Below are 25,191 nucleotides of genomic sequence, written 5' to 3'. Positions count from 1 at the left end.
ACTGAGGTTTTGTTCATAAAATCTTTTCCTACACTGATGTCTTCAAGAGTTCTACCTAACCTCTGCTCCAACTGGTTCAGAGTTTCTATTTTAATATTTAGATCTTTAATCCATTTTGATTTTAGTTTAGTGCATGGTGAGAGATATAGGTCTAGTTTTAATGTTTGGCAAGTTGAAGCCCAATTTTTCCAGCACCATTTATTAAAGAGGCTATCTTTCCTCCAGTGAGGGTGTTTGGCTCCTTTATCAAAGATGAGATGGCTGAGTGTGTCTGGCATTGTGTCTGCATCTTCTGATCTGTTCCACTGGTCTCCAGGTCTGTTTCTTTGTGAGTACCATGCTGTTTTTATCACAATAGCTTTATAGTACAGTTGCAGGTTGGGTATTGTGATACCCCCTGCCATGTCTCTTTACCTAGAATTGCTTTTGCTATTCTGGGTCTCTTCTTCTTCTAAATGAATTTTTGGATTGTTTTCTCAAGGTCCATGAAGTATGCTTTTGGGATCTCAATTGGAATTGCATTAAATCTATATAGCAGTTTTGGAAGTATGGCCATTTTCAGTATATTAATCCTTCCTACCCAGAAGCAGGGGGTGTCTGTCCATTTTCTGATATCATCTTCAATCTCTCTTTTCAGAGTGCCATAGTTTTCAGAGAAGAGGTCTTTGATTTCTTTTGTTAAGTTGATTCCTAGGTATTTCAGTTTTTTGGATGCTATTGTGAAAGGAATTGTTTTCCCTATTTCTCTCTCAGTGAGTCTGTCATTCGTGTAGAGGAAAGCTATTGATGTTTGTGTGTTGACCTTGTAACCAGCTACTTGCCTGAATTTGGTTATTAAGTCTAGAAGACTTTTGGTGGAGTTCTTAGGGTCTTCTATATAGAGTATCATGTCATCTGCAAATAATAATTTGACTTCTTCATTTCCTATCTTTATTCCTTTTATTTCTTTCTCTTGTCTAATTGCTGTGGCTAATGTTTCCAAAACTATATTGAACAAGAGTGGTGATAGTGGACACCCTTGTCTTGTTCCTGATTTGAGTGTGAAGGATTTCAGTTTTTGACCATGTAGTATGATATTGGCTGTTGGTTTTTCATAGATGGCTTCTATCAGTTTGAGGTAGAGACCATCTATTCCAATTTTTTGTAGGGTTTTTATCATAAATGCATGTTGGATTTTGTCAAATGCTTTCTCTGCATCTATAGAGATAATCATATGGTTTTTTTCCTTGGCTCTACTGATATAGTGTATTACATTGATTGATTTTCGTATATTGAACCATCCCTGCGTCCCTGGGATGAATCCAACTTGATCAGGATGTATGATCTTCTTGATGATCTTCTGCATTCTGTTTGCCATTATCTTATTAAGGATTTTTGCATCCATGTTCATTAGTGAGATTGGCCTATAGTTCTCCTTTTCAGTTGGGTCTTTCTCTGCTTTGGGGATCAAGGTGGTGCTTGCTTCCAGGAATGAATTTGGGAGTATTGGTTCTCTTTCAATTTCACTGAAGAGTTTAAACAGTAGTGGCAGCAGTTCCTCTCTAAATGTCTTGTAGAATTCAGCAGTGAAGCCATCAGGGCCCAGGATTTTCTTAGTTGATAAGTTTTTAATTATGTTTTCAATTTCATTGGTTGATATTGGGTTGTTCAGAATTTTTAGGTTTTCTTCGTTCAACTTTGGTAATTCATATGTATCTAGGAATCTGTCCATTTCTTCTGTGTTGTCCATCTTATTGGTGCGTAGGTTCTGGAAGTAGGTATTGATGATCCTCTGTATTTCTGCTGGGTCTGTTGTAATTTCACCCTTTTCATTTCTAATTGCATGGATTTGGGCCTTTTCTTTCCTTTTCCTGATAAGGTTGGCTAAGGGTTTGTCAATTTTGTTGATTCTTTCGAAGAACCAATTCTTGGCTTCATTGATTTTTTGTATCATTCTCTTAGTTTCCATTGCATTGATTTCTCCTCTGATCTTTATAATTTCCTCCCTTGTATGAGCTCTGGGGTTGTCCTGCTCTTCTTTTTCTAAAAGCTTGAGGTTCAGGATCAGGTTGTTTAATTGGGCTCATTCTGTTTTCCTAATATGCATATTCACTGCTATGAATTTCCCGCGTAAGACTATTTTCATTGTGTCCCATAGATTCAGATATGTTGTATTGTCATTGTCATTTCATTGAAGGAACTGTCTGATTTCTTCTTTAATTTCCTCTGTGACCCATTGGGTATTCAGAAGTGTGTTGTTCAGTTTCCACGTGTTTATGAAATTTTTCATTCCTTTTGCTATGGATCTCCAATTTCACTGCACTATGGTCTGATAATATACAGGGGATAACTTCAATTCCTTTGCACTTACTTAAACATGTTCTATGTGTGAGTATGTGGTCTGTTTTGGAGAATGACCCATGTGCAGCTGAGAAGAATGTGTATTCTGATTTGGTGGGGTGGAAGACTCTGTAAACATCTGTTAAGCTCATTTGTTCAAGAATTCAATTGAGTTCTAGTATTGCATCACTTATTTTTTGTCTAGTTGATCTATCTATTTGTGACAGTGGGGTGTTGAGGTCCCCCACTATAATTGTATTAGTGCATATATGACTTTTCATGTCCGTTAGTATTTGTTTTATATAGTTGGGGGCACTAGTGTTTGGTGCATAGATATTTATGATTGTCATCTCTTCCTCTTGGATTGTCCCCTTTACAAGGATGTAGTGTCCTTCTTTGTCTCTCTTAATCAGTGTTAGTTTGAAATCTACTTGATCTGCAAAAAGGATAGCTACTCCTGCTTTTTTTCACATTCCTGTCACATGGAGTATTGTTTTCCATCCCTTAACTTTCAGTCTATGAGTTTCCCTTTGAATTAAGTGTGTTTCTTGTATGCAGGATATTGTTGGATTTTGCTTCTTGACCCATTCTGCCAGTCTATTTCTTTTGATTGGTGAATTGAGACCATTAACGTTTATGGTTATAACTGAAACATATTGACTTGTTGCCATTACTTTTTCTTTTTGTTGAGTTCTCCCCCTTTACATTTAATTTCTTGTCATGCCAGATGGGTTCCTTCTGCTTTGCTTCCTGGGATTGTGATCCTCAATGTGTGTTCCTAGAATATTGAGTAAAATTCTTTGGAGTGCTGGTTTGGTATTCATGAAATTCCTAAGGTGCTTTTTGTCATGAAAGTATCTTATTTCTCCATCAATTTTGAAAGATAGTTTTGCCAGGTACATCAATCTGGGTTGGAGACTGTTTTCTTTTAGGGCTTGGAATATGTCACTCCAAGCTCTTCTTGCCTTGATGGTTTGTGTTGAGAAGTCTGCTGTGATTCTGATGGGTTTTCCTTTGTATGTGATTTGTTTTTTTCCTCTAACTGCTTGTAGAATTTTGTTCTTCTGTGGAGTTTCTGGCATCTTAACAATTATATGCTTATGTGTAGTTTTTTTTTAATCAAGCCTATTTGTAGTCCTATATGCCTCACTTATCTGTATGTCAAGCTCTTTTCCCTTGCTTGGGAAGTTTTCTACCATTATTTCTGGGAAGAGTTTTTTTCATGTCATCTGCACTCTCTCCTGTTTCTTCATTGACTCCAATCAGTCTTATGTTATTCTTCTTTGCATCATCTAGAAGCTACTGGATTGATTTCTCATGTTCCCTTATAATTTTGAAGCAATTTTTCTTTCCTGGTCATTAATGCAATCTTATCTTCTATATCTGAAATTCTGTCCTCTCATTGGCTCATTCTGCTGTGTAGACTTTCGATGGAGTTTTTCATCTCCTGGAAATCTATTTGCATCTGTTTTATGGATTCCATTTGTTTCCATTTGTTTCCTCAGCTCCTCTCTAGATTTAATAATCATGTCTTGCACTAGGAGTACAATTTCTCCTGTTATCTGAGCAATTATTTCTGATTTCATTTTTTCCAGATCCCCTTTTGTTGCCAATTCAGGAGGTCCAGGTGGTTGAGTATCAGAGTGCTCCATCTCATTTCCCTTTGGGGTTGCTGTAGGTGATCTGCAAGTCTGGTTTTGAGACTTTTTTTTAAGTGTTTTCTCATTTTGACTGAGGCGGGGTGCTGTTGGCACCTGCATGGATTACCTCCTCTGAGCTGGGAGAGGTGGGACAGGGGCCGGGAGCAGTGGTAGGGATGGTGGCCCAAAAGCCCTTTACTCTGGGCTGCGAGCAGCAGGAGGGATGGTGACCAGGAAGCCCCTTCCTCTGGACCAGGAGCAGTGGGACGTTGGCTCAGAAGCCCCTACCTCTGGGCCGAGAGCGGTGTGACTCAGTACCGTGGTCTCGTGGTCTTCTGTGTCTTTGTAGTGTGGAACCAGGTGGCTGTACAGAGGATTTGGGTGGGGGATGGTGTCCAGTGGATTGTTGCTGGGGCGCGGGCTGATTCAGTGTGTTCCGTGCGACTCACGACCTTGGTAGTGAGTGCGCAGACCTGCCTGTCTGCAGCGGGTTGATCGTGCGATCCTTTTGTTTTCTTCAGAGCTTTTTTAGCTGTTTTTAATTCATTACTTATTTTCTCATTTCAGTTTTTTTAAATTTGAGTGTAAGCCCTGTTCGTTCCTCCCTGAGTCTGACCACAACGTGCACCCTCTGGTGCACTAAAATCAAGCAGTTCTCATGCTTTTGTCCCCACCACCTGTGCATCTGTGGGTTTAGTAACACAAAAAGAGGCAGAAAGTCTAAATTCTTTTGGTCCAGATCTGAAAAGATTGTTTTCTTTCCAGCATCGTCCTCTTTCTGACAGAGGATCAGAATATTGTTTTTTTGCTTCCAGGGTGCACATATGAAGCCAAGGAGGTATTCTGTGGCACAATTTGAGCCATAAATCAATGTAGGGAAATTGATCTGGATGTTCCTGTCCAAGGGCAGTGACTGTTAGCCAGACAGACCAGATGAGATCCTCATCTAGGGATCTCTCAGTTGGCCAAGCTGGGCAAAGTGTGGGGCATTCTAATTCACAAAAGGCTCCAAGTTTTTGGGGTTTCATCTTAATACCATAATTTCCAGTAAAACATTTCTTAAAATTCTTAGCTATGCTTCCAAAACAGTAGGAGGAGATGTTTCTGTCCCCACGATTGACCAATCAGAGTGTGGTGTGTGGGGGTACCCTTGTATAGAGACGCAAGGCAAACAAAGGTGGGGATCACTCGCTTGCCTGGCTGGCTGTGGGCCTCTTGGCCACTTTAAGGTCCATTCAGGCTAAGGTGAGCTGTCATGTAAGTTTACCATTGTGCCTTTGTTAAATGTGACCACAGAACCACTGGACGGACCGCATATAAGTTCCATGACTTGGAGAGGACTCTTTAAGCCCAAGCGCTTCCTCCCTCTGTCTTGTTCCGAAGCTCATTCCACTCACTCTTCCATCAGAACTCTTTCACTCACACATTTATTCAGAAGTTATCACATTCTCTCCCAGTGACCCCCCTAACCATAACCAAAACAAATGAAAGAAGCTACCTCCCCAAATGGCAAAGCACAAGGGGTGATCAGGCCCCTGCACTATGTTTGCCCAAAGTTCACAAAGTGAAACAAAACAAATGTGAGGAGCTATCTTCCCAAATGGCAAAGCACAATGGGTGATCATGGCCCTGTGCTATATTTGTCCAAAGTTACAAAATACAAATTCACAAAGTGAAACCAAAGCGAAAACTAAAGTTATCAACTAGGGGGTTTCCTGGGGTTTCTTTTTTTTTTTTCCTGGGGTTTCTCACCCAGCAAAGTAAGAGACAGTTGAGATACCAATAGTAGCAGCCCTCCCTCTGTTGTCCTCCATCTCAGGTTTGGGTGATCCATAACTGGCCAGCAGGTCCCCCTGTCCTGTTGGGGAGCCTAGGAAATTAGTCCCAGAGGAACACCTTTCCTCTCAAGGAGACCGAGACCCACTCCTTCCGGTGGGGTTTGGGCCGATGCCCAAAAGGGCTGTTTCATTCCTGATTCCTGGTCAGGTAACCAAATGTTTCAGAAAATCATGGAAAGAAATACACGGAGACACAGAATTTGGGTAAAATAATAAAAATTTTCTTGCAAGCAGGTAAGACCACCAGAAACTGGTCTGGTCAGTGTCTACACGCCCCTTTGTTCAACATTTCCTTTTATATCTTCTTTAGCCATTATCTCATCCCTAGTGGTCTCTGTTAAGTAAATAAAATTCCAACTCCTGTTTAATGGTTAGACACAGGTGGTTTCTATCACTGATAACAGTCCGAAACACATGACAGGTAAGGCACATATATCACAAGTTTGCTCAAGGATTGTAACTTTGTTCTTCAGAGTTAAGCTGTTATCTATAGTAGAGCTACAGATCAAAGGAGCTATATAACCTTCACTTTAAACAACAAAAGCAATGGGCTAAGGTAAGTTTTTAAAGGGATACACTGCCTATTTTGTTTTAAAGGGATACACTACCTTAATATCCAACCTACTAAGCTGTCTCAAACTTCTTCCTTATCAGAACCAGATTTTACCTTTAAGTTCTTTTATGGAGGAACCAACTGAGAGTATTTATCAATGTCATCTTTATTATACAAAATTAAAAGTTGGCATCATTGTATCAGATCCTCAGATTTAGTTGAGTTTTATTTTGTTTTTGGTACTGGGGATCACTAAATCCCCAGCCCTTATTTGAGTTTTGATGTTTTACAGTGCAGGATCACTGAATTAGACTTAACTTTCTTCTCATGTCACATATCTTGCACATTATTTGGGAAGGTCTTCCTCCTCTGAGTTTCATGTGTTTTCTAAGTGATGAGGTATGGCTGAAGGCCTTTCCATATTCATAAGGTTTTTCTCCACTGTGATGTCTCCGACATTTCTTAAAGAATGAATGAATAGGGCCTATGTGCTTAAATGTGGCTGCATGCATTCATATGCTTTCAATCTTCTATGAATTATTCCATGGTTGTTGTGGTATAATTTCTGCTCAAAGGCTCTCCTGTGTCCCTTACTTTTGTTGGGTCCCTCCCCAGTGTAGATTCTCTAACGTGTTAGACACACTCTCTGACTTAACAATTTACAATGCATGTAGGGGAAAACAGAAAGATGTGTGAGCTCTCAGGGAGTCTGGAAGGCAGACACAGTGAGGTGAGTGACCACAGCTCCTGAGGGTGTCTGCTGTCAGTGAGAGAAATGGCATGGGGATTTGGAGTGGAGAAGATTTGAATTGGACTTTGTGGGAAATGTTAGATAAATTGGAGTTGAATACAAAGTTTGCTGAGCAGCAGAGGAGATTCCTCATCATTTCTCACAAGTTTCTGAGGGTAGAGCTCTTATTACTAAGACAGGAGGGAAAAAACAGAATTCCCTGTAGCTCTATAGTAGCGTGTCGTCAGAGCTTTGTAACTCCTATGATTGACCTTACATTTTCAGGGGGTTGACCCTTACTGTTCACTGCTCAGTTGATTTCTGGGTAGAATGCTTACTTCTTCAGCAGAGGCTGTTTCTCCTCCTTTTTGTGTTTTCCTGAGACCTCTGCCCAGTGCAAAGCCCAAGGTCAGAGCCAGAGCAGAGTGGAAGGGACAGCAAGCTGCACAAGCTGTGGCAAATCAGCTGGGCAGCTCACACGAGGAGCAGCCGAGCTGCAGTCAGGCCTGCGTCTGAGCTGGCTGCCTGGGTGCTGTGTTCACTCGCCAGCCTGCAAGAACCCTCAAAAATGACAGCATGAGCTTATTTACCATTTGGCCAAATTTTGAAGGCAGCTATTCTGTCCCCCTTTAAATGTACAGAAGCACTCCAATTTATAGAAGGGATGAAACAAGAGCCAGGAAGTAGCCATACATAGATTTAGCCAAGTTTTGGCCCCTAGGACTGATAATATTAAATCATCCTTGTCAGACCTGGGGTGGCTGTTGACACTCTTGGCATGCAGAAACTTGGAGAAACAGTTTATCTCTAAAAGGAAAATCCTATTTTTTTTTTTTTTTTTTTGAGATAGGGTCTTGCTATATAGCCCAGGCTAGCCTCAAACCCATAGCACTCCTCCTGCCTCAGCCTCCTGATGCTGGGATTATAGGCATGTTCCACCATGCCTGGTTAGGGAAATCCTAATTTTTAAAGGTCCATTTTGCCCTCTGGGTTACAGAGCGAGAGGAACAGAGGACTCCCAGGGAGCTTAGCTCATTCTTAGGAAGGAATATTCCACTAAATCAAGGTCCCATAGTACCACACTGCCCAGGCCCTGCCTGACCCTGGAACTCCTTCCTGTGTGGGAGAGGACCTTCTTCTTCCTGATTTCCCATGAGTCCTGAGTCCTCCTCCATGAGATCGATGACCAAGCTTTCTTGATCTTGCTTTTTATGACTCTGCACCTCTTGCTGCCTCATATACAGGGTTACTGAAAATAATAATGCAAAGTATCTTAGTTTCCTAGGGAAGGGAGGACCTAGGGTCTCCACACTCCTGGGGAGACTCTCAGAACCTGCCACCAGGAATGGATGTGTGGGTGTGTGGCTGTGCGCAATGTGATGCTTGCACAGGGCTTCCTGAGAGCCTGCACCATCCCCTGTCAGCATGCACGTGAGCGCAGATGGTCACCGACTTGGCAGTGGCTCAATTTAGAATTTTGCCTTTGTGATGGTGCAGAAGTGTACCCGAGGCAGGAGGTAAGGGTGTGACAAACCAGCTACACAAGCAGAGATCAAGAAGTGCTCAGAAAACCAGTTCCCAAAGCCCTGCACCTGGGATGGATCAGAGTGCTATCTTCAGTTCATGAGAGAGCAGGAGCAGGTTTGGATAGCAGACCTAGATCTGACCTCAGCTGGAGGAGTGGGGGACACAGGAGGGCGGCCATGGAGCCAGGCCATGGAGCCAGGCCATGGTCCCTCTCTCTCTCCCTCTGTCTCTGTCTCAGTGGTGGCTCTACCCTGCAGAGCGCATTTCCTTTGCTGCTTTTAATTGGCCGGCACTCACTCTGCAGAGCAAGTTTCTTTTCCTATCTTTAATAAATGTAAAACCTCACTATCTTTTGGGCTTGTCTTAACCAGTTCTTTGTGCGAGACAGACAGAACCCAGAAATCACTTCTAAACGGAGGTCCCAGAACCCCAGAACTGGGTAACATCATATAACCCTTCTGTTTTCACTTCCAGACCAGTAGTCAATAAGTTACATGAGGGATCCAACACTTTATTATGAAATGGGCTGGTGTTAGAGGATTTTTAAGTAGGTAAGAGTAAGTTATGATCAGCAGGGTAGGTTTATCAAGGGAGTGTTTGACTTACAATATTTTCCATTTATGATGGTTTATCAGGACGAAACTGCACTGTGAATGGAGGAACTTCTGTATGTGTGTATTAAACAGGGTGCATGTGGGCCCAAGTCCCATACAGCCGATTTACTGTCCCAGAAACCTACTGCTATTTCAGAAGAAGGTAGAATTCTTAAAAAAAAAAAAGGAAGGTAGAATTCTTCAAACTTTGCAGTCTTAAAATGACCTGAGTCCTTTCATTGATTTGGATCTGTTATGGCTTGTGTCTAGATCTCCCCCCAAAGCCTCAGGCAGGCATAGGTGGGGCTTTTTCAGAGGTGGCTGAATCTAGAGTGAGTGACATGAATTGACTCATGGTGCAGTGCCAGATTCAAGGTCTCTACCATTGAGGGCGTGAGCACTTCCCTCCCTAAGCAGCCTGGATAAGATAAAATGGGCAGAAACACGCTGTTAAAGTCCCTTGTTGCTTCTGCCACCTTGTTGGTGCCGCGAACTTTTCTCCTCTGTGATGCCCCCTGTCAAGTCACCCTGCCTGCAGCCAGCAGATTATGGACTGGAACCTCTCCAAACTGAGTTAGATAAACCTTTTCCCTTTTAACTTTGGGTGTCCGGTATTTTGTCTCAGCAATGAGACAAGAGTAACTAAGATAGTCTCCCAAAAGTTGTTTTGAAAGTAGCTGCCTTGCTCAGAACCACTTGATATTCCAGAAGTTAAAAACATTCTTGGAGTGTTAGCTTAAGAGCTAATTAAATAGTGACAGTGTGAACATGTGTAACTGTTGTTGATGCTGAATATCCGTTGCATTGGATGAGACGGGGACCAGTTGTATTAAGACGGATATAAACTCACAGATAAGTCAGCTGTGCATTTCTTAGGTAAAGATATGCACAGCATTGATATAATTGCTGCACAAGGGGGGAGGGTCCTGGATTCCACTAGCACATTCTGCCCTCCCTGGGGTGCACCCTTCATTCTCATGTCCCCAAATAACTCCTAGAATCCCAGGAGGCTGGAAGAAGGGCGGAGAAAATATGTATCATTCTTTGTAGAGATTGCCTAGAAGCAAGACAAACACATAGGTGTACTTTTGACCCTAAAAGTTGGTAGGGTCACGCTAGCTGCAAGAGGGGATAAGTGTGCTTCATTGGTCACAGGACCGCCCTGGAGTTGTCAGTGACATAGATGGGATGGGAGAAATTGTGTGACAAGTGGCATTCCCTGTCACATTTGCAGGCTGCTCTTGTCTCTCAACCCTCAGTCCAGCTAGGCCATCTTAATGCCCTGCCTGCTGGAGAAGTGAGTGGACTGTACCAGTCCACTGAGTCCTGAGCTCTTTCCAGGAGGAGCCTGCTCTTAATCTTTTGATGAGTCTCTGCAGCTCCTTTCCCTAGCTTGGTATATAGCGTTCTAGTGAGTTTACAATCCCAATTTTGCAGGTCAGAAAACCGAGCCAAAGAGAGATGAGACTTCCAGTGCAGATTAATGTTAGAATTGAGGGGAGAGTTAATCTGCCACCACCAACCCTGGCTGTTTGTCACCCATAGCAGCCATGAATTTCAGAGCCCTGGAAACTTTTTTAGGCTGCAGGGAGGCAAACAGTCATTCTATTATAGCCTCATCTTTCAGATGCTGGGAGCGAGGAACACAGCCTGTCTGAGCAGTCGCTGTTTCAATTATGAATGACGTTTCTCATTGTTTCAAGGAAAAGAAATCAGTTTTTTTGTGTGCCTCCCTCCTGGCAAGGGAGACCTAACAGTGGTCAGCTTGGGTCTTTTCAAAAGCATGGAAGAAGGCTCCCACCGGAGATGCAGCAGTGTCTCCCATCTGGATATTGCCAACATCCTGCCTGTGGCTGAGGTCTTGTTTGCTTTTCTCTCTGTTTGTATGAGCTTCTACCAGATGGAGGCACAGTGCTCCGTATATATCATTTTACCTCTCTTTGAGACAGGCATCTGTTCTGATCATCTCATATTTCCACTGTTAAAGGTCTCTCTCCTCTGACCTAAATAGCAGAGGTGGTGGAACACCGGACACTGGACCCTCGGCAGATGATACCAACAGCAGTTGGCTAGTTACACATACTCAGTGCTGGGAAGGAGGATGCTGCATGCTATCCAGGGCCACATGGGGTTGTACTGGGAATAGAATTAATCTGTAGGAACTGTGGCAGGCATCCTGGGCAGTGACAAGAAGGTGCAGGGTCCTGGCTTCCTTGGGAGGAAGTGAATGGTCTGCTGAGTAGTTTTGTGGACTAGCAGGGTGGGGGGCATTAGGGTGAGAACCAGAAGAAGCTGGTAGGGGAGCTGGCTGGGTGGGGAACCTTTCAGTGACACCTCTGAGGTCTTGAGAGGCTCAAAGACATCAAAGCACAAGGAAGTTCAGAAGTCATGGCACAGCATCACCATCGCCATCGGACATGGGAAGAAGACAAGGGGCGACAAGGGCAAGGCGCCAGCAGCTAGGATTCGAAGTTGGGCACAAGGCCTTTACTTTCTTCCACATTGCTCTGAATCACATCTTCACCTTATTTGAACCCCACTTTCATGCTGTGAGGGAGGATCTTGCAAATAGAGTGAAGGTCAGAGAAACAGGAATGTACATGCCCAAGGTCACATAGATGGAGAAGGACAGAGCAAGTTACAACCCAGGCTGGTGAGTCCAGTGTTCCTCACCTGCTAGAGCACCTGCTTGTGGTGGGGGCCCTGACATCAGAACAGGATTACATCCTGCTGGCTCCCACATCTCTGGGCAGGACGAAGTAGGACACAACCTTGTTAATGCAGAATGAAGTATCAGTGGGTTTCTGTAGCTCTGAGAATTTCTTAAAGGTAAAGGAAGAGACTGAACTGAACTCTTCAGGGAAGTTTTTCGATTTGACTGCTCCATGGTCTTTCTCTAGACTGTGACTTTGAGCGTATACTTCTCTCTCTCATTCTGTCTCCTCATTTGCAAGTTGCTCCCCCACAGAGGGGAAATGGGGTTCAAATCAGGTCTGAGAATCATACTAAGAATATGCATATCTAGGGGTGAGATTTAAAAGATTTAACAATTGCAAGAAAGACTAAGTTCTAGTTAGTCTAGCCATTAACCTTGTAAATTGCAGGAAGGCCGAAAATCTGGAGGGGCCATGGGAAGGGAATTCGTGGAGCATGGGAGCATGACTGTTTACCAGCCAACACAGAGCATTTCAATATTTCCATATCAGCTCTGTGCATACCAGATGGCCTTCAATCCCTCTGCTGGTGTATACACCTCTCAGTTCTCCCTGGGTCTACAAGGTGACGTGTTCGAGGATGCCAGCACTTGTACTGTGGAAATTGGGGGTACCTATCACTGGGGAGTGGGTAACAGCACAGAGATGATACATATGCCAATAAAACAGACTAGATGCACACAGAACAGAAGAGCGGAGATAAAAACACTACACCATGTTGATGAACATCAGAAAAGATTGTAATAATGGATGAAGTACCACACATAAATCAGAGTGTGTCCATTCACATAGCAGCTATAGATGTCTTGCAAGGACTCATGGAAACCAAAGGCCATCAGTAAGCTTGGTAGGACAGATGCCTGGGGGTGGATGCCCAGACAGATGTCGAATGGCTCTGGTCCTCCGGAGGGCCTGAATTCCCCGTTATCACCATATCTTGACATGGTAGAATTCTCTTCTCATTACTGAGGTAAGAAATCAGGACTTTTTTTGTTTTTGAAAAAGATTTTAACAGAAAACAAAAGAAGACAAAATATTTAGAACAGATAGTCAGAGAAATTATCTGCAGGTTTTCCCCCTAAGCAAGCAGCATGGAGCTCCTGCTGTGCGGTGGACAGTTGGCCAGCGTCGCCCTTCCTCCTCCACACAGGCTGCCGGCCCTGACCTCACCTTGAGTAGTGTGCTTGGGAGAGAGTGACGGTTGCCTCCAGGCCTGTACAGAGATAGCCCGGCCCACAGGGACTCTGTGTCCCTTTCCTTCTCTCAGAGGAGTGAGGCATTTTCCTGGCACACCCTTCCTTTGCCTGGTGTCTGCAGTTCAGCAGGGAATTATGGACACACGCAGGGGGACTTGGGCCCCGGCTTGGGTGATGGGGATACCACCAACATGTTTGGAGAACTCTTCACATACAGAACCAGTAGTGGGCAGTCAGGTTTCCTACCCTGACCCTGGGGTCACACCAGACCTGTTGATTTCTTAAAATCACCACAAGCAGGGGGTTAGTGTGCAAGTTCTTGCAGACAAGGCTGAAGAAACTGCACAGAGGCACTGATTCTGGCAACGCAGGGCATTTTCTGAACACAAGGGTCTGGGGACCATGAACAGGAGGGAGCTTCATGAGCCACGCCCACAGCTCAGCAGGTAGGGAATTCCTCCTCTGAGATGGGATTTGTGAGGACAGAAGACCTCACATGACGATGGCTCAGGTGAGAGACAAGTTTATTTTCTTCATATAAATGGAGGAAGCCCAGGGCCTTCTGGTCGACCTGCCCTGCCACCCTTATCATGAGATGTCTACTCATGGCTGCGATGTCCAGTCCAGAGGGCAGAAACACATTGCCCTTGCTTTGAGGACTCTCCTCAGCAGCTCATGTGTCACGTCCAGTGAAGGCAAACTGGATGGACTCAGTCATGTACCCTCTCCCAGCTCGTGGGTAGCCGGGACGTGTTGACCTTATCCTCAACAGTATAGAGAGGAGACTGGCCACCTGTCCCGGTTTGCCCTGGACCGAGGGTGTTCCTAGGACACTGGACTCTCAATTTTAAAACAGGAACAGTCCCAAACTGGGAAGAATCAGTCACCTTGGTAGCCAGGTATCAGTTGGAGAAGCTATTTTAGAGGAAGCTGAAGAGTATGTGGGGTGTGATGGGATATTCATCCAGCTGGAAAAAAGGCTAGGCCCCAAGTTCCACTCCACAAATGAAGGGCAACTAAAGATGTGCAGAGCTGCCCTATGGGAAAAAAACCAAAGAATGGCATCTCGGCTCTTTGGTGCCTCATGGTATGCTTTTCTGCATCCTCCCACGCTGTGTCAGAACTTCATCCATCCATCCATCCATCCATGCACCTAATCATCCAATCATCCCACTTCTCTACTGTTGAAGGATCTGCTGAGTTCCACAATGGGTTCTGAAGATACTGTGATGACACCACACAGTTCCTGCTCTCCAGGAGCTCTCAGTTTAATGCAGACTCAGTCCAAATACGTGATGATATTAGCACAGGATCGTGACTGTAACTGGAGCTTTGAACAAAGAATGACAGGAACCAGTGGAGGAAGCGTCTAACTTTGGTTCAAGAGTCAGAGAAAGCCTCACAGAATGGGTGACGCTGGGCTCAGCACTGGCTGTGCAGGCAGCGTTTTCCAGTGCAGAGTGGAAGCATTAAGGGGCAGGGCCAGGGCTCAGATGCCATGCAGGCAACACCTCAATGGTGGGCAAAGTGAGGGGACAGAGGAGTGGAGGGCTGGGCGGGGAAGACTGTGACGGAGAAAGGTGTAAGGCGCTCGAGCTGCCATGCAAAGCCAAGCTGCGGCCAGGTGCCTGAGCCTCTGTCACCCTCTGGGGTCTCCTCACGGCCTGAGTCCGGGACAGAGCCCTTTCGAGGCGTCTGTGTGCAGCACCCTTGCTCAGAGCAGCACAGGCGCACAGGTCGGCTCACCTTGGGGGACCCTTGAGGCTCTCCGGAGGGAGTTTCCAAGAACCTGAGGAGAGGACTCCTTTCTCCTAGGAGACTTAGGCTGGGTAGATGTGTCACAGAGCTCCTTAATAATGTATAAACTCTCCTTTTACCTATGGAAATACAAAGCTTTTAGAGCTGGCAAGGCCTGTGAAGATCAGATAGTCAAGCCTGAACAGAGAGTCAGGGAGGAAATACCACTGAGCTCGGCAGGGGTGGAGGTGAGGTAGAATTCAAGTGTTTGGACCATAAGACCATAAAGCTTTAAGGTGCGTTCAATAAAAAGTAATAGCACCAGGCAGTTAAAGTAAGCATACTTATTTCATGAAAGAAGCATGATCATCGTTGAAATAATCTAAACTAAGTCTTCTAGTTAATTAAGAACCAACATTAATATAACCTGAGTTTAATTCTGAGCTTCTTGGCATAAAAATGAAGAACGATGTAACGCTTTATGTTTTCTTTTCATCTGGCAAAAGGTAGCATAAAAATATGTACCCGTCAGCAAGAGCAGGTGGTGCGGAGCAGCACCATGACATTTGCTCCACAGACATGCAGGTCCTAGAAGTTCAGCACTCATGGAGCTTGCTAGTCAGCGGGAGATGTACAGTTAACATCCAGCGTCAGGAGCGAGGGAGCGGGGAAGCCTGGGGTGCTGAATAGCCTAGAGCTGAGATACAGAACCCAGGACGGCAGAGAGGGTCCTGCTTACCGCCAGAATCCTGCCAACCGTCTGTTGAGAAAGCAGGAGCCGGTGGCTAGGAACGGTGCTCTATGCGGAGGGTGCACCCTGTGAATGAGTCTGGGGAATGGCAGGTGCTTCAAGCGCTCAGCTTGGCTGGAGCGACCTCTGGCCTGCTGCGTAGGGAATGGCCAACAGGACAGACGCCGATCATGATTACAGCTGTGCCCCCAGGCTCTGCCTTCCTGCCAGACACGCGAACATCTTCACTGTCACCCAATTTAAGAGTCAAATGAATACTTCCCCTCCCTGGGGGGTAGTATCCAGCTAATTTTCTGTCATTTGGACTTTGGTGACAAAAGAGGTCAAAGACACACTTGGGTGGAGATAGACAAAGGAGTGAGCAGGTAGGTGAGTAAGAGCAAGCGGGACGTGGAGGTCTGGAGAGAGGGGCTGAACACATCGCACTGCGCTTGAGGTCTCCGCTGGTTCTGGGCGTCCCCTCCGAAGGCACGCAGGCAGGAGGGAGCATTACCACAGCCAGCGACGACTTATCCCCGCAGTCAAGTGTGGCTGGCAGCTCTCCTGCTGATGCGACAAAATACCTGTCACCTGCAACTCTAGAGGAGGAGAGGCTTACCTTGGCTCACGGTTTCAGAAGATTCAGTTGGTGGTCATCTGCCTTCCAGGCAGAAAGGACACGGTAGGAGGGCATGGCCAGAGAACACTGTCACTCCGTGGCAGCCAGGAAGCAGAAAGAGGAGGGAGGCGCTGGGGACAAGAATATTCCCTTGCAGATCACCCCTGTGACCACCTCCTAGCAGCAATTCAGCTACCGAATGCATTCGTGGGTGAATTCACTGGTAAATATAGCACCCCTGTGGTGATCCCTAAACACACGACACTCGGGGGACACCTTAGATCCAAAGCATAACATTTCACTCGGCATGGCTGAGAGCGGAGAGGATGTCACAGTACGCAGCATGAAGACATTCTGATGGGGTAGAAGGTGGCTGTGCAGGGAGAAGGCAGCCAGGTCAGAGCATGCCCGCTGGTGATGGAGACTGGGTGAGGGAGGGGCAGAGGGTGTGTGCGTGTGTGCGTGTGCATGCGTGTGCAGCAGTGAGTTCACCGCTTCACTGGCTCCACCGTGGTCCATGTCCGCGTGTGAGCTTTCCAAGAGCAGACATGTTTCCTGTTTATTATCATTTCATTTGCCTCACACGGTCACCCTGTGAGCAAAGAACTTTCCTTAGGGCTAGAAGACGGGGTCACTGTGCCCAGCACACCTGTCTCCCTCACCCATGGTGGAGGGTCACTCCGCCCATGCCCATCTGCACACCCTTCAGGGCCTCTGTGAGCTTTCCTCGAACACACGGCCACCGGTCCCAGGAGAAAGACCCACTGTGGTCCTGAAGACGCCTTCAGGAGAGGAGCAGGGCTTGGTGATTTGGAGCAGTGTCCTTCTCAGCCAACACTGAGCTAGGATGAACTCAGCGACTCTGAAGTGGTTCAAGAGTTAGCTGCTGCGAGAGGCCTCGGGTGACGCTGTCAAGGTACTGGTGTTACCACCACGTACTTAGCACAAACTTAGATCTCAGGTTAAAGACTATGAATTGTACACAGGAACTGCCTTCTTCAGAGGCTGGCAAACAGCAGTGTAGACAAATGCTTTGGATCCTTTTTCGGGGGGGAGGGGCTGGCATGAGAGAACCACGACACCACGGAAGATCAGTGAGAGGCCCCAAGCTCGTGTTCTCCACCACTTGCATCCCCACCTTTCCTTCCAGGGGCCAAAAAAACCCTGGAGTCACCAGCACATGGTTGGAAGCTGCCCTGCACCCTGATGGCTACCTCTGAGCCTAACCCTCCTCTAGGGTGCGGTTTCGGCCTCCTTGAGGCCCACAAGATACTGCAAGTATTGCTCCTCTTTCTCTGACTGCCTGCGTGGGGTGTGACTGAACAAAAAACAAAAACCCACGGACACCACAGCGTGCTCTCACGAGGCCAGGAAAGCACGCTCATCTCCTGCACACACTTCTGCGCGCCCAACTCGAACCTGAGCGCCTGCTAGGCGCTGTTCTGAGGCGTGGTCAGCAGGCCCGGGTGGTGGACTTGTGGCAAAGCGGGTGCCACTGGCGGGGAGCCCAGGGAACATGGGCGCCTACAGCTGATCAGCCGGCTCCGAGGAATCACTGCGAGCCTGCACAACTGAAGTCTGCAGTTTGGGGGCGGCAGGGAGCGCGGGGTGGCCCCAGGCGTCCCGTTTCTCCTAGGCTGCAGGCTGAGCGTTCTGCGGGCTCGCAGAACGGCCGGGGATGCTTCTGGGGCACCGCGTCCGGGCCCAGGTCCTCGTTCGCCCGGCCTGGCAGCCCTGGGCACCCCCACGACACCCCCTTCGCTCGCCCTCGGGCGGGCACACCTAGTCCGACTCGGTAAGGCGCGGGCCGAGTCACCGTCCTGCTCCGCCCGCGCGTCGGCGGCACGCGCGGGAGACCCGGCCCTTCCTCCGCACTTTGTTTCACAAGTTAGGGCCTCGGGGCGGGGCTGCCGGGGGACTCCAGGCCTACGCGGGGCGGTGACTGCGCGGCCCCGCCCGGCCCCGCCCCGCCCCGCTCCCGGCCCAGGCTGCGGGCGGCGGGACCCACGGCCGGGCGCCGGGCCTGCGACGCGGGCTCCCCGCCGTCCTCGCCGCCGCCTGGCGGTGCGCGCCGCCTCGGCCCGGTCCCCGCAGCCCGGCGCGGAGCCAGCCGGACGCCCGGGCTCCTCAGGTCCCCGAGCGCCGGGCTTCTCAAGCAACCCGTAACTTTCCTGCGCGGCCACCTGGTGCCGCTCCGTGCCGCGCGGGTCCGGTCGCGGCCACGACCTGGGCTCCGCCAGCCGGGGCTCTGCGCCCTCGGGCGCCCGGGCTCCCTGCAGCGCAGCCAGGACGGCGCGGGCCCGAGAGCAGGAGCGGGGTCGGCTGGGCTCGGCGGGCGGAGGACGGACGCGCCGGGAAGGCGGCTCCGCGCGGACATCCCGGGGCGTTTCCAGCCGGAGTCTTCGTCCCTCGAGAGGAGGCGCTTTCCTGGCGAACGTGAGTGCTTCCCGCGCCCGCTCCGCCTCCCGCCTCAGGCTCCCCCCGGCCCCGGGACAGTTGCGGGCGGAGCGCGCCGAGCCCCCGCCTGGCCGCGCCGCGCCCGGGCCGCTCAGCCGCGCTTGGGTGCGGGCGCCGGGGCTGCAGCGCGCGGAGCCCGCAGACTGCATCCGGAGCGGCGGGAGGGCGCGGCCGGGCGCGGGCCAGGGGCGCCTCCTCCCCGCGCCCCTCGCTCGGCGCCGCCCGACCAGGGCCGTGGGAGCTGCCTTTCGCATTGCGGAGCTCCCCGATCGCCCGGCGTCCGGCGGCGGAGGCGCCCGGGCCTCCCGTCTCGGCGGGGAGTCCGAGCCGATCCTCACTTGGCGCGGCCGCGCGAGGGGCAGAGGGCGCAGAGCCGCCTCCACCGCCGGGCGCAAAGCGCGAGTGGAGCGCGTTCTCCAGTCCTCCAGCAGAGACTTGCGGTTTGCCCCGGAGAGTGAGGCAGGGAGGCGGACCAGACCAGAAAGCTTTCCGTCCCTTTCCCCAGATTTGCTTAAACGATTTACATAACCATTCGTTCAGAATTGCATAAGTTAACTCAGTTGGACAGCCTTGGAGAGCTGCTTGCAAACACCTGCGCAGGTAAACAGGAAGCAGGTCTTCGGACACCTGCCCCCTTGCTGGATGTGAAAGCCTATGGCTTTGTTCACCCACCCCGCGGGCTAGGGGCGGAAAGAACGGACTTGGTTCTGGGTTTGAACTCTGTACCTGGTCTTGAACATGGCAAGCACTTGGATTCACCAGTGTGCGTTAGGAACCAGGCGGGGATGCCAGTTTCTGTTCCAGGAGAATCCTGTTCTTTCCCCCAGCTTATTCCCACCTCTGTTCTAGGTCTCTTATTTCGGAACTAGAAGCTGTCCTGAATGTTCTGTGGGCCTGACTGACTGGTGTCCCAGGCCTTGCTGACGGGCCACTCCGCTGCCAGACCCTGAGCAGTCTGCTTGTTCAGAAAATACTGAGACTCCCTGCTCTGGAGCTTGGGGCTGCCGGCCAGGGCCCGGCTCGGCTCAGGTGGTCCTCCCCCCTCCTCCGCGGCCTTCCCTTCTTTTCTGGGAAGGGGAAGGGTGGGAGGCCAGCCTCTCCGGCCTGGAGTGCGCCCGCCCTCCACTGCAGTGCACACCGCGTCTCTCCCTTCTTCCCCAGGTCGCAGTCTGCCCTGTGCGGGGCATGCGGGGTGGCAGTGTGTGTGGGCTCTGAGAAAGCAGGCTCCGCGGGGCTTTCCGCTCCCTCTTCCTGTCCCCTCCCCTCTTTTGAGGGGGATACAATGCCCAGGATGCCTGCAGTGTGCTGGCCGCGGGTGCTCTGTGGGGTGCATTTTCAGGAATTAGTCCTTGTAGCCACTCCATGAAGAGGTGAGGCTCGAGTGCTCACTGCAGGTTGGTGTGGGAGCCGGGTGCATCCCGAGCCGCAGGAGGAGTGGACAGCAGGAGAGAGGGGCCCTGAGGTCTCCCTGGTGGGGGGAAGGGTAGTCCCAGTAGAGAACGTGCCCCAGCTCATCAGCAGAGCGGTACTTGTGTGAAGTACTTACAGGGAGACGTGGGGGCGCAGGTGGGGTCGGGACCTGAACTCCAGCTCCGGTTTCTGCCTCACGGCGCTTGGACTCGACGCCAGTCGCTTTGCTTCTGGGTCCTGTCTGTGTAGCTACAAGGATCTAGCTCTGCAGTATTCACTGTACCTTGTAGCAGGCACTAAAGCTCTTGCGTGCAGCAACTCATTTCATCCTGTGGTCGCCATGAGAGGCAAGTGTTTATTATTATCTATTTAAGATGAGGAAACACGAGAGCAAGAAACTTATGCAGGGCCAGCCAGGAAAACCCGAAGCCAGGGTTCTGTCCCCAGCACTCGGTCCTGTGAGAGTCACCCCCGTGTCTGCTCCTCCGGCTCCAGCACTGTGCCTTGCTCGTAGCCGGATCTCAGACTCAGTTTGTTGACAGTGACAGGTAGAGGCGGCCTGCAGTTATCAAGTGACTGCCAGTGTGTTTCAGCCTTAAAAGGAGCCTTGAAGATGACTAGAAAATTGTTCTCTTTGCCTCTGCTTCCTAGTGGAATTCTGCCCAGCTGGTTAGAAAGAAAGGAAGACCAGACCTAAAGATCACGGGCCAGGCCGAGATTGTGGCTTCTTCCAGAAAACGTGTCTATCAGTATGAGGAACCTGGAAAACTCAGAACTGGTCACCTCAGCGTCAAATCCATCGACCTAGTAAACCAGCAGCCAGTTCGCAAGCGTCCACCTTGTGGGTCTGGGTGCACAGTGCTTCGGGCACTGAGGACAGGGCACGCAGAGAGGGTCTTCAGGTGCGAGTGTGCTGTGCATCTGGGAACTCAAGGTTAATAAGCACAAGACAGGGAGTACAAGCTGGGTGTGGTGATGTGGGCCTGCAACCCCAGCATTCTGGAGGCTGAGGCAGGAGAATTGGAAGCCGGAGCCAAGGCGGGCAAGTTAGTGACTTTGCAAGACCCTGTCTCCGTGTCAGCAGTCAAGCAAAGGCTGTGAATGTAGCTCAGTGCAAAGGCCCTGGGTCTAATCCCCAGTCCACACACACAAAAGTAGCACAGATGCCAAATGCTCAGTTCTTGGTAAAAATCACAGGGACTCACAGTTATACAGCCTATCACGGTGTCCAGGGCTTCCACAGCAGTTATCCCCAGCAGTCCGCACAGCAGCTGAGTGTGATGCCCCACAGACGGGGCGGAGCGGGGAAGCCACGCTGCAGTGGGAGGAAAAGGCAAAGTGAGCCATGAGCTTGGATGCAGGCTGGTGCCTTCGATGCCATATCCAGGATGTTCTGGATCCTGGCAGCCTGGCTTTGCCTGATTTGGGGGACAGAATGGGGCAGTGAGATCCGGGAGTCCTTGCCGGGCTGTGGGAGTTTATCCTGACCGCCTAGGGGGCGCAGTGGGGGCCCGGGAGGGGCCTTGGTAGAAGAGGAAGTGTTTAGTTTGGCTTTGTCTTTGCTGTTTCCAGAACCCGCTGCTGTGTGAACCATGGAATGAATAGTTCACAATGATTTAAAAGGTGCAAGAAAATGCAGACGCTGACTAGAACGTCCTTTTCCTTTTACCTTTTTTTTTTGTTTTGGAGACAGGGTGCTGCTAGAGCTGCCCAGGTTGGCCTCGAACTTGGGAGCTCCCTGCCTTAGCCTCTGAGTAGCTGGGATTACAAGCCCTGAATGTCACTTTTTGAGATGGTAGTTTACACACATTATAAAACTGAATTCTCTTTAATAAGCTAAAAATAAGATGAGGCTGTCGTGATTTTCTTTGTTGGCAAGGTGTGCTCACTTCTGTGCACTGCGTGCAGGGCCTGAGCCCGTGGAGGGGACAGTGTGTAAATATTGTCTGCAGTGCTGCAAGTGTTGAGTGATGACGGCTTTTAGTCGAGAGCGAGGCATTCAAGCCGTGAATGTTTACCGCTGCTGGCTGCAGCTGGCTTGCTGAAGTTCTGAACGACTGAAGATGCTGCTGCCTGCCAAGCGCCTGCTCCGTGCTCATCTAGGTTCATTTAGGTGCCTGTAAGGAACAGTAAGTGAAAGGCCGCTACCTCAGATGGTAAAAGATTTATCAGGAGTCAGGAACATAGAAAAGTTAGGAGTTTATGATTCACTGTAAGAGAGCTGAGCGGGTTTCAAGAGAAGTCTGTGATCAGGTGAAAAATCAGTTTCCTGAGAGTCTGAGAACGGGAGAGGGTGCATGTGGGCCCAGTGTCCGTGTCCACGCCCCCTCAGGCTTCTTCAGCTTGCAACTCTGCCTCACGAAAACACCGTGCAGGAAAGGGCCTGTTTGGTGCCATCCACTCTTCGCTGCTCACGGAAGGCTCTGAAGGCTATGAGCAAGGACATCTGTGAGCATCAAGTCCCAGACAAGGGCCTTGGAGGGACCAAGGCCCTTGGGAAGAGATATGTGTGTTCTGTGGCAAAGGCATGCTGATTATTTACTTTTATGTGTAGTTGGGCTGTGCAGAGGTTGTGGCTGTGTCATATGTGCCCGTTCAGAGAAGCCTGGTGTGCAGAGTCCAGTCCAGTCACTGCAGAGCAGCTACCTGTGCCTGTTCAGCCTCCACACTAGTGATCAGTGCACAGGGTAGTCCCACACGTGCCCGTTCTCTTTGCATATTTAAATACAGGCATCCACTCAGAAGTACTGAGTCTTCTTGGGGCTCGCACCGTGCCGGCACTCCTATGGTAAGGGCGATGTGGGGCAGACAGACGTTGCTCTGAAGCTGGGGATGGGACTAAGGAAGGGGCAGAGTGTGGGAGAGGGCTGGGAGGCCGTACAGATGGAAGTTCATTAGGGAAAGAATCGGGGAAAGAGAAGACCAGGCCGAGGACCGTAGGCAGGAAGGCCAGGCGCTTTGGGATAACTTGGGCAAGTGAGGGAGGGGTGATGGGAGGAAGATGAAGGGCAGGGCAGGGCTAGGGTTTGTCCAGAGGGAGGTGGGAAGAAGGCAGTGGTTTGCAGTGGTTTGCAGTGGTTTGCAGTGGAGGAGTGTCGTGAACCTGTTTATATGCACAGTGCTCACTTGTCTGTAGTTTTATTCTACATTTCAGTTAACGGGCAGTCAACTGCCACCCAAAAATATTAGGTGAAAATCTCAGGAACAAGCAACTGACAGATTTTAAAGGGCACGTCATTCTGAGTAGCGGGTGCAGTCTCACGCTGTGCTGTTTCTCTGGGGCACTCGAATTCTCCCTTGGTCCAGCGTGCCCAGGCTCACTTTGCCACGTGAGTCGGCAGATCATCGACCCAGCACCGCGGTGCCTGTGTCCACATAATCCTTGGGTTACTTAACACTGGCTCCAAAGTGCAGAAGAAGCAACGCTGGCGACTTGGATCTGCCAAAGAGAGGGTGTGAAGCACGCACCTCTCAGAGCCCAAGCTGAGTGCAGGAGGCCCTGGGGGAAGTCCAGATAGAGACCATGGAGCCTGTGCCCTTTCCCCTGCAGTCTGGTGGTTTGATGATTTTTATAAAAGTCTGTGGTCATACTACAAGTACGAGGGAGCCCTGGGCATGCTTGTAAGCTGCTTTCTAGGCTTCCAGAGGATCTTTCTTACGTGATCTGGGTCTTAGTTATGGCTCTACCTCGGATTGCTGGGCCCCTTATTACTGGGATTTAGCTCCCTACCCACAAATATCATGTGGAGCGGTGTGGGAAAGGCCTGGCCTGTTTTTGTGAGAACCCAGGTGGATTAATTTACAGTTGCAGGAATGAAGGCAGACAGGCTGGAGAACTGGAAGTTGTTTGGAAGATCAGTTAAGTCATTTACTGCCTCTAGAAACTTCTGAGTCAGCCTCTCCAGAGAATCGGGGTCACAGGGGCGGTCCATCTGCAGGAAGAGACTTCTGATAGAGTTGGCACACACGGTTACGCAGGCTGGCAAGCCCCTTCTGCAGGGTGGCCAGCAGAGTGGAACCTCAGGAAGGCCACTGCTGCAGCGGAGGCCTGGAGACGGTCTGAGTGGATCGTGGGTCGGAGCGGGGTGCTCCAGTGTCCCCACAGCCTGCTGGAGAACTCTCCAGGCTGCATTCCACCCATGCTTTCAGCTTCAGCTCATCGGATGAGGCCCACCCACATTATGCATGGCGGCCTACTTTACTCACAGTTTACCAGTTTAAATATTAATTGCATACAAAACACCACCATAGAAATACCCCAATTAAGTTTGATTTAAACTTCTGGGCACTCAGCCGAGTCAGATCATAAAATTAACCATCACACTGCCTAGAGCAGCATACGCCGACCTAAAGGTCAGTAATGAAGCCAGGCGTGGTGCGCATACTTGTGGTCCCAGCACCGTGAGAAGCTGAGGCAAGAGGAGAGCAAAGTCCAGCCCCGCCTGGGCAGTTTAGGGAGTTAGCAAGATCCTGTCTCAAAATAGAAAAGGGGGATGTAGTTCAGTACAAAGGCCCTGGGCTCAATTCTCAGTACCGTCAAAACAACACAACAGAATGGCCAGTACTGAATGTTGCAGCCTGATGGCCCTTTGAGAAAGACAGAGCACCCAGTGACCATCTAATATTTGCAGGGAGCAGAGAACAGAGCCACAGAGTTGAAAGTTACCCTAAGAATCAGTTAAGTCTTTTCCTGCCTGGAGAATCTTTTGCAGATGGGAGGGGGGCCGGGAAGTATGAAGAACAGAGGCGCTGCATACATGTACATGTACCCACTCGCCGCCGCAGGGAAGCCAGCAGGTGCTGCACACGTGCCAACAAAAATAAAAACCGATTTAAAGAAAGAAGAAATACCTCACCTCATAATGGAAGGAAAGAAAATGGCAGTGTGGTGATTGGTAGCAAAATGCAGCCTCTCAGATTCAGAATGCAGCTGCTGGAAGAGAACAGCTTGGTGAAGAAAAGAGAGAAGCAGAGAGCCAGGAATTGGAGAGGAACTGACAGAAAAGATTAGAAGCCACAGAGACGCTGGAACGACAGTCCAAGGGAACGATCTGAGTTCTCTCCTCTGAGCTTATGGGGAAGGGGGGAACCGGCCCCCCCAAATAGGGTAAGCACCTGGCCGGGGGTG

The 25,191-nt window shown here is 49.5% G+C and overlaps 2 protein-coding genes across 23 annotated transcripts in view; one reads left to right on the top strand and one right to left on the bottom strand.

The window, feature by feature from the left end:
• Positions 1 to 12,632: 12,632 nt before the first annotated feature.
• Positions 12,633 to 18,846, bottom strand: LOC110347884 (uncharacterized). Of its 2 annotated transcripts, XM_087216672.1 has the most exons (3): positions 15,373 to 18,846; positions 14,857 to 14,987; positions 12,633 to 14,440 (listed from the first exon to the last, which is right to left on the bottom strand). In XM_087216672.1, exon 1 carries the CDS (start codon positions 18,800 to 18,802, stop codon positions 17,627 to 17,629), a length of 1,176 nt encoding a protein of 391 aa, XP_087072798.1. In that variant the 5' UTR covers positions 18,803 to 18,846; the 3' UTR covers positions 12,633 to 14,440; positions 14,857 to 14,987; positions 15,373 to 17,626. The 2 variants fall into 2 exon arrangements, with proteins under 2 accessions (XP_087072798.1, XP_087072797.1); XM_087216671.1 differs by having other exon boundaries at positions 14,857 to 18,846.
• The window catches only part of Kcns3 (potassium voltage-gated channel modifier subfamily S member 3), a 357,419-nt gene continuing 350,125 nt past the window's right edge, over positions 17,898 to 25,191 (top strand). For 18 of the 21 annotated variants that reach the window (XR_015453261.1, XR_015453259.1, XR_015453260.1 and 15 more), the window contains exon 1: positions 18,496 to 18,632. The gene's annotated coding sequence lies outside the window, so the exon portion shown is untranslated. Of the gene's footprint in view, positions 17,992 to 18,495; positions 18,633 to 18,916; positions 19,254 to 25,191 lie in introns of those variants that run through there. The other 3 variants (XM_087216666.1, XM_087216669.1, XM_087216667.1) reach the window with 3 other exon arrangements.

The sequence above is a fragment of the Heterocephalus glaber genome, unplaced genomic scaffold, assembly GCF_053883595.1.
Source record: "Heterocephalus glaber isolate CG9 unplaced genomic scaffold, H.glaber_assembly_v1.0 deba00001457, whole genome shotgun sequence".
In the NCBI taxonomy this organism is placed as follows: domain Eukaryota; kingdom Metazoa; phylum Chordata; class Mammalia; order Rodentia; family Bathyergidae; genus Heterocephalus; species Heterocephalus glaber.
This window is presented reverse-complemented; position numbering and strand designations above follow the sequence as displayed.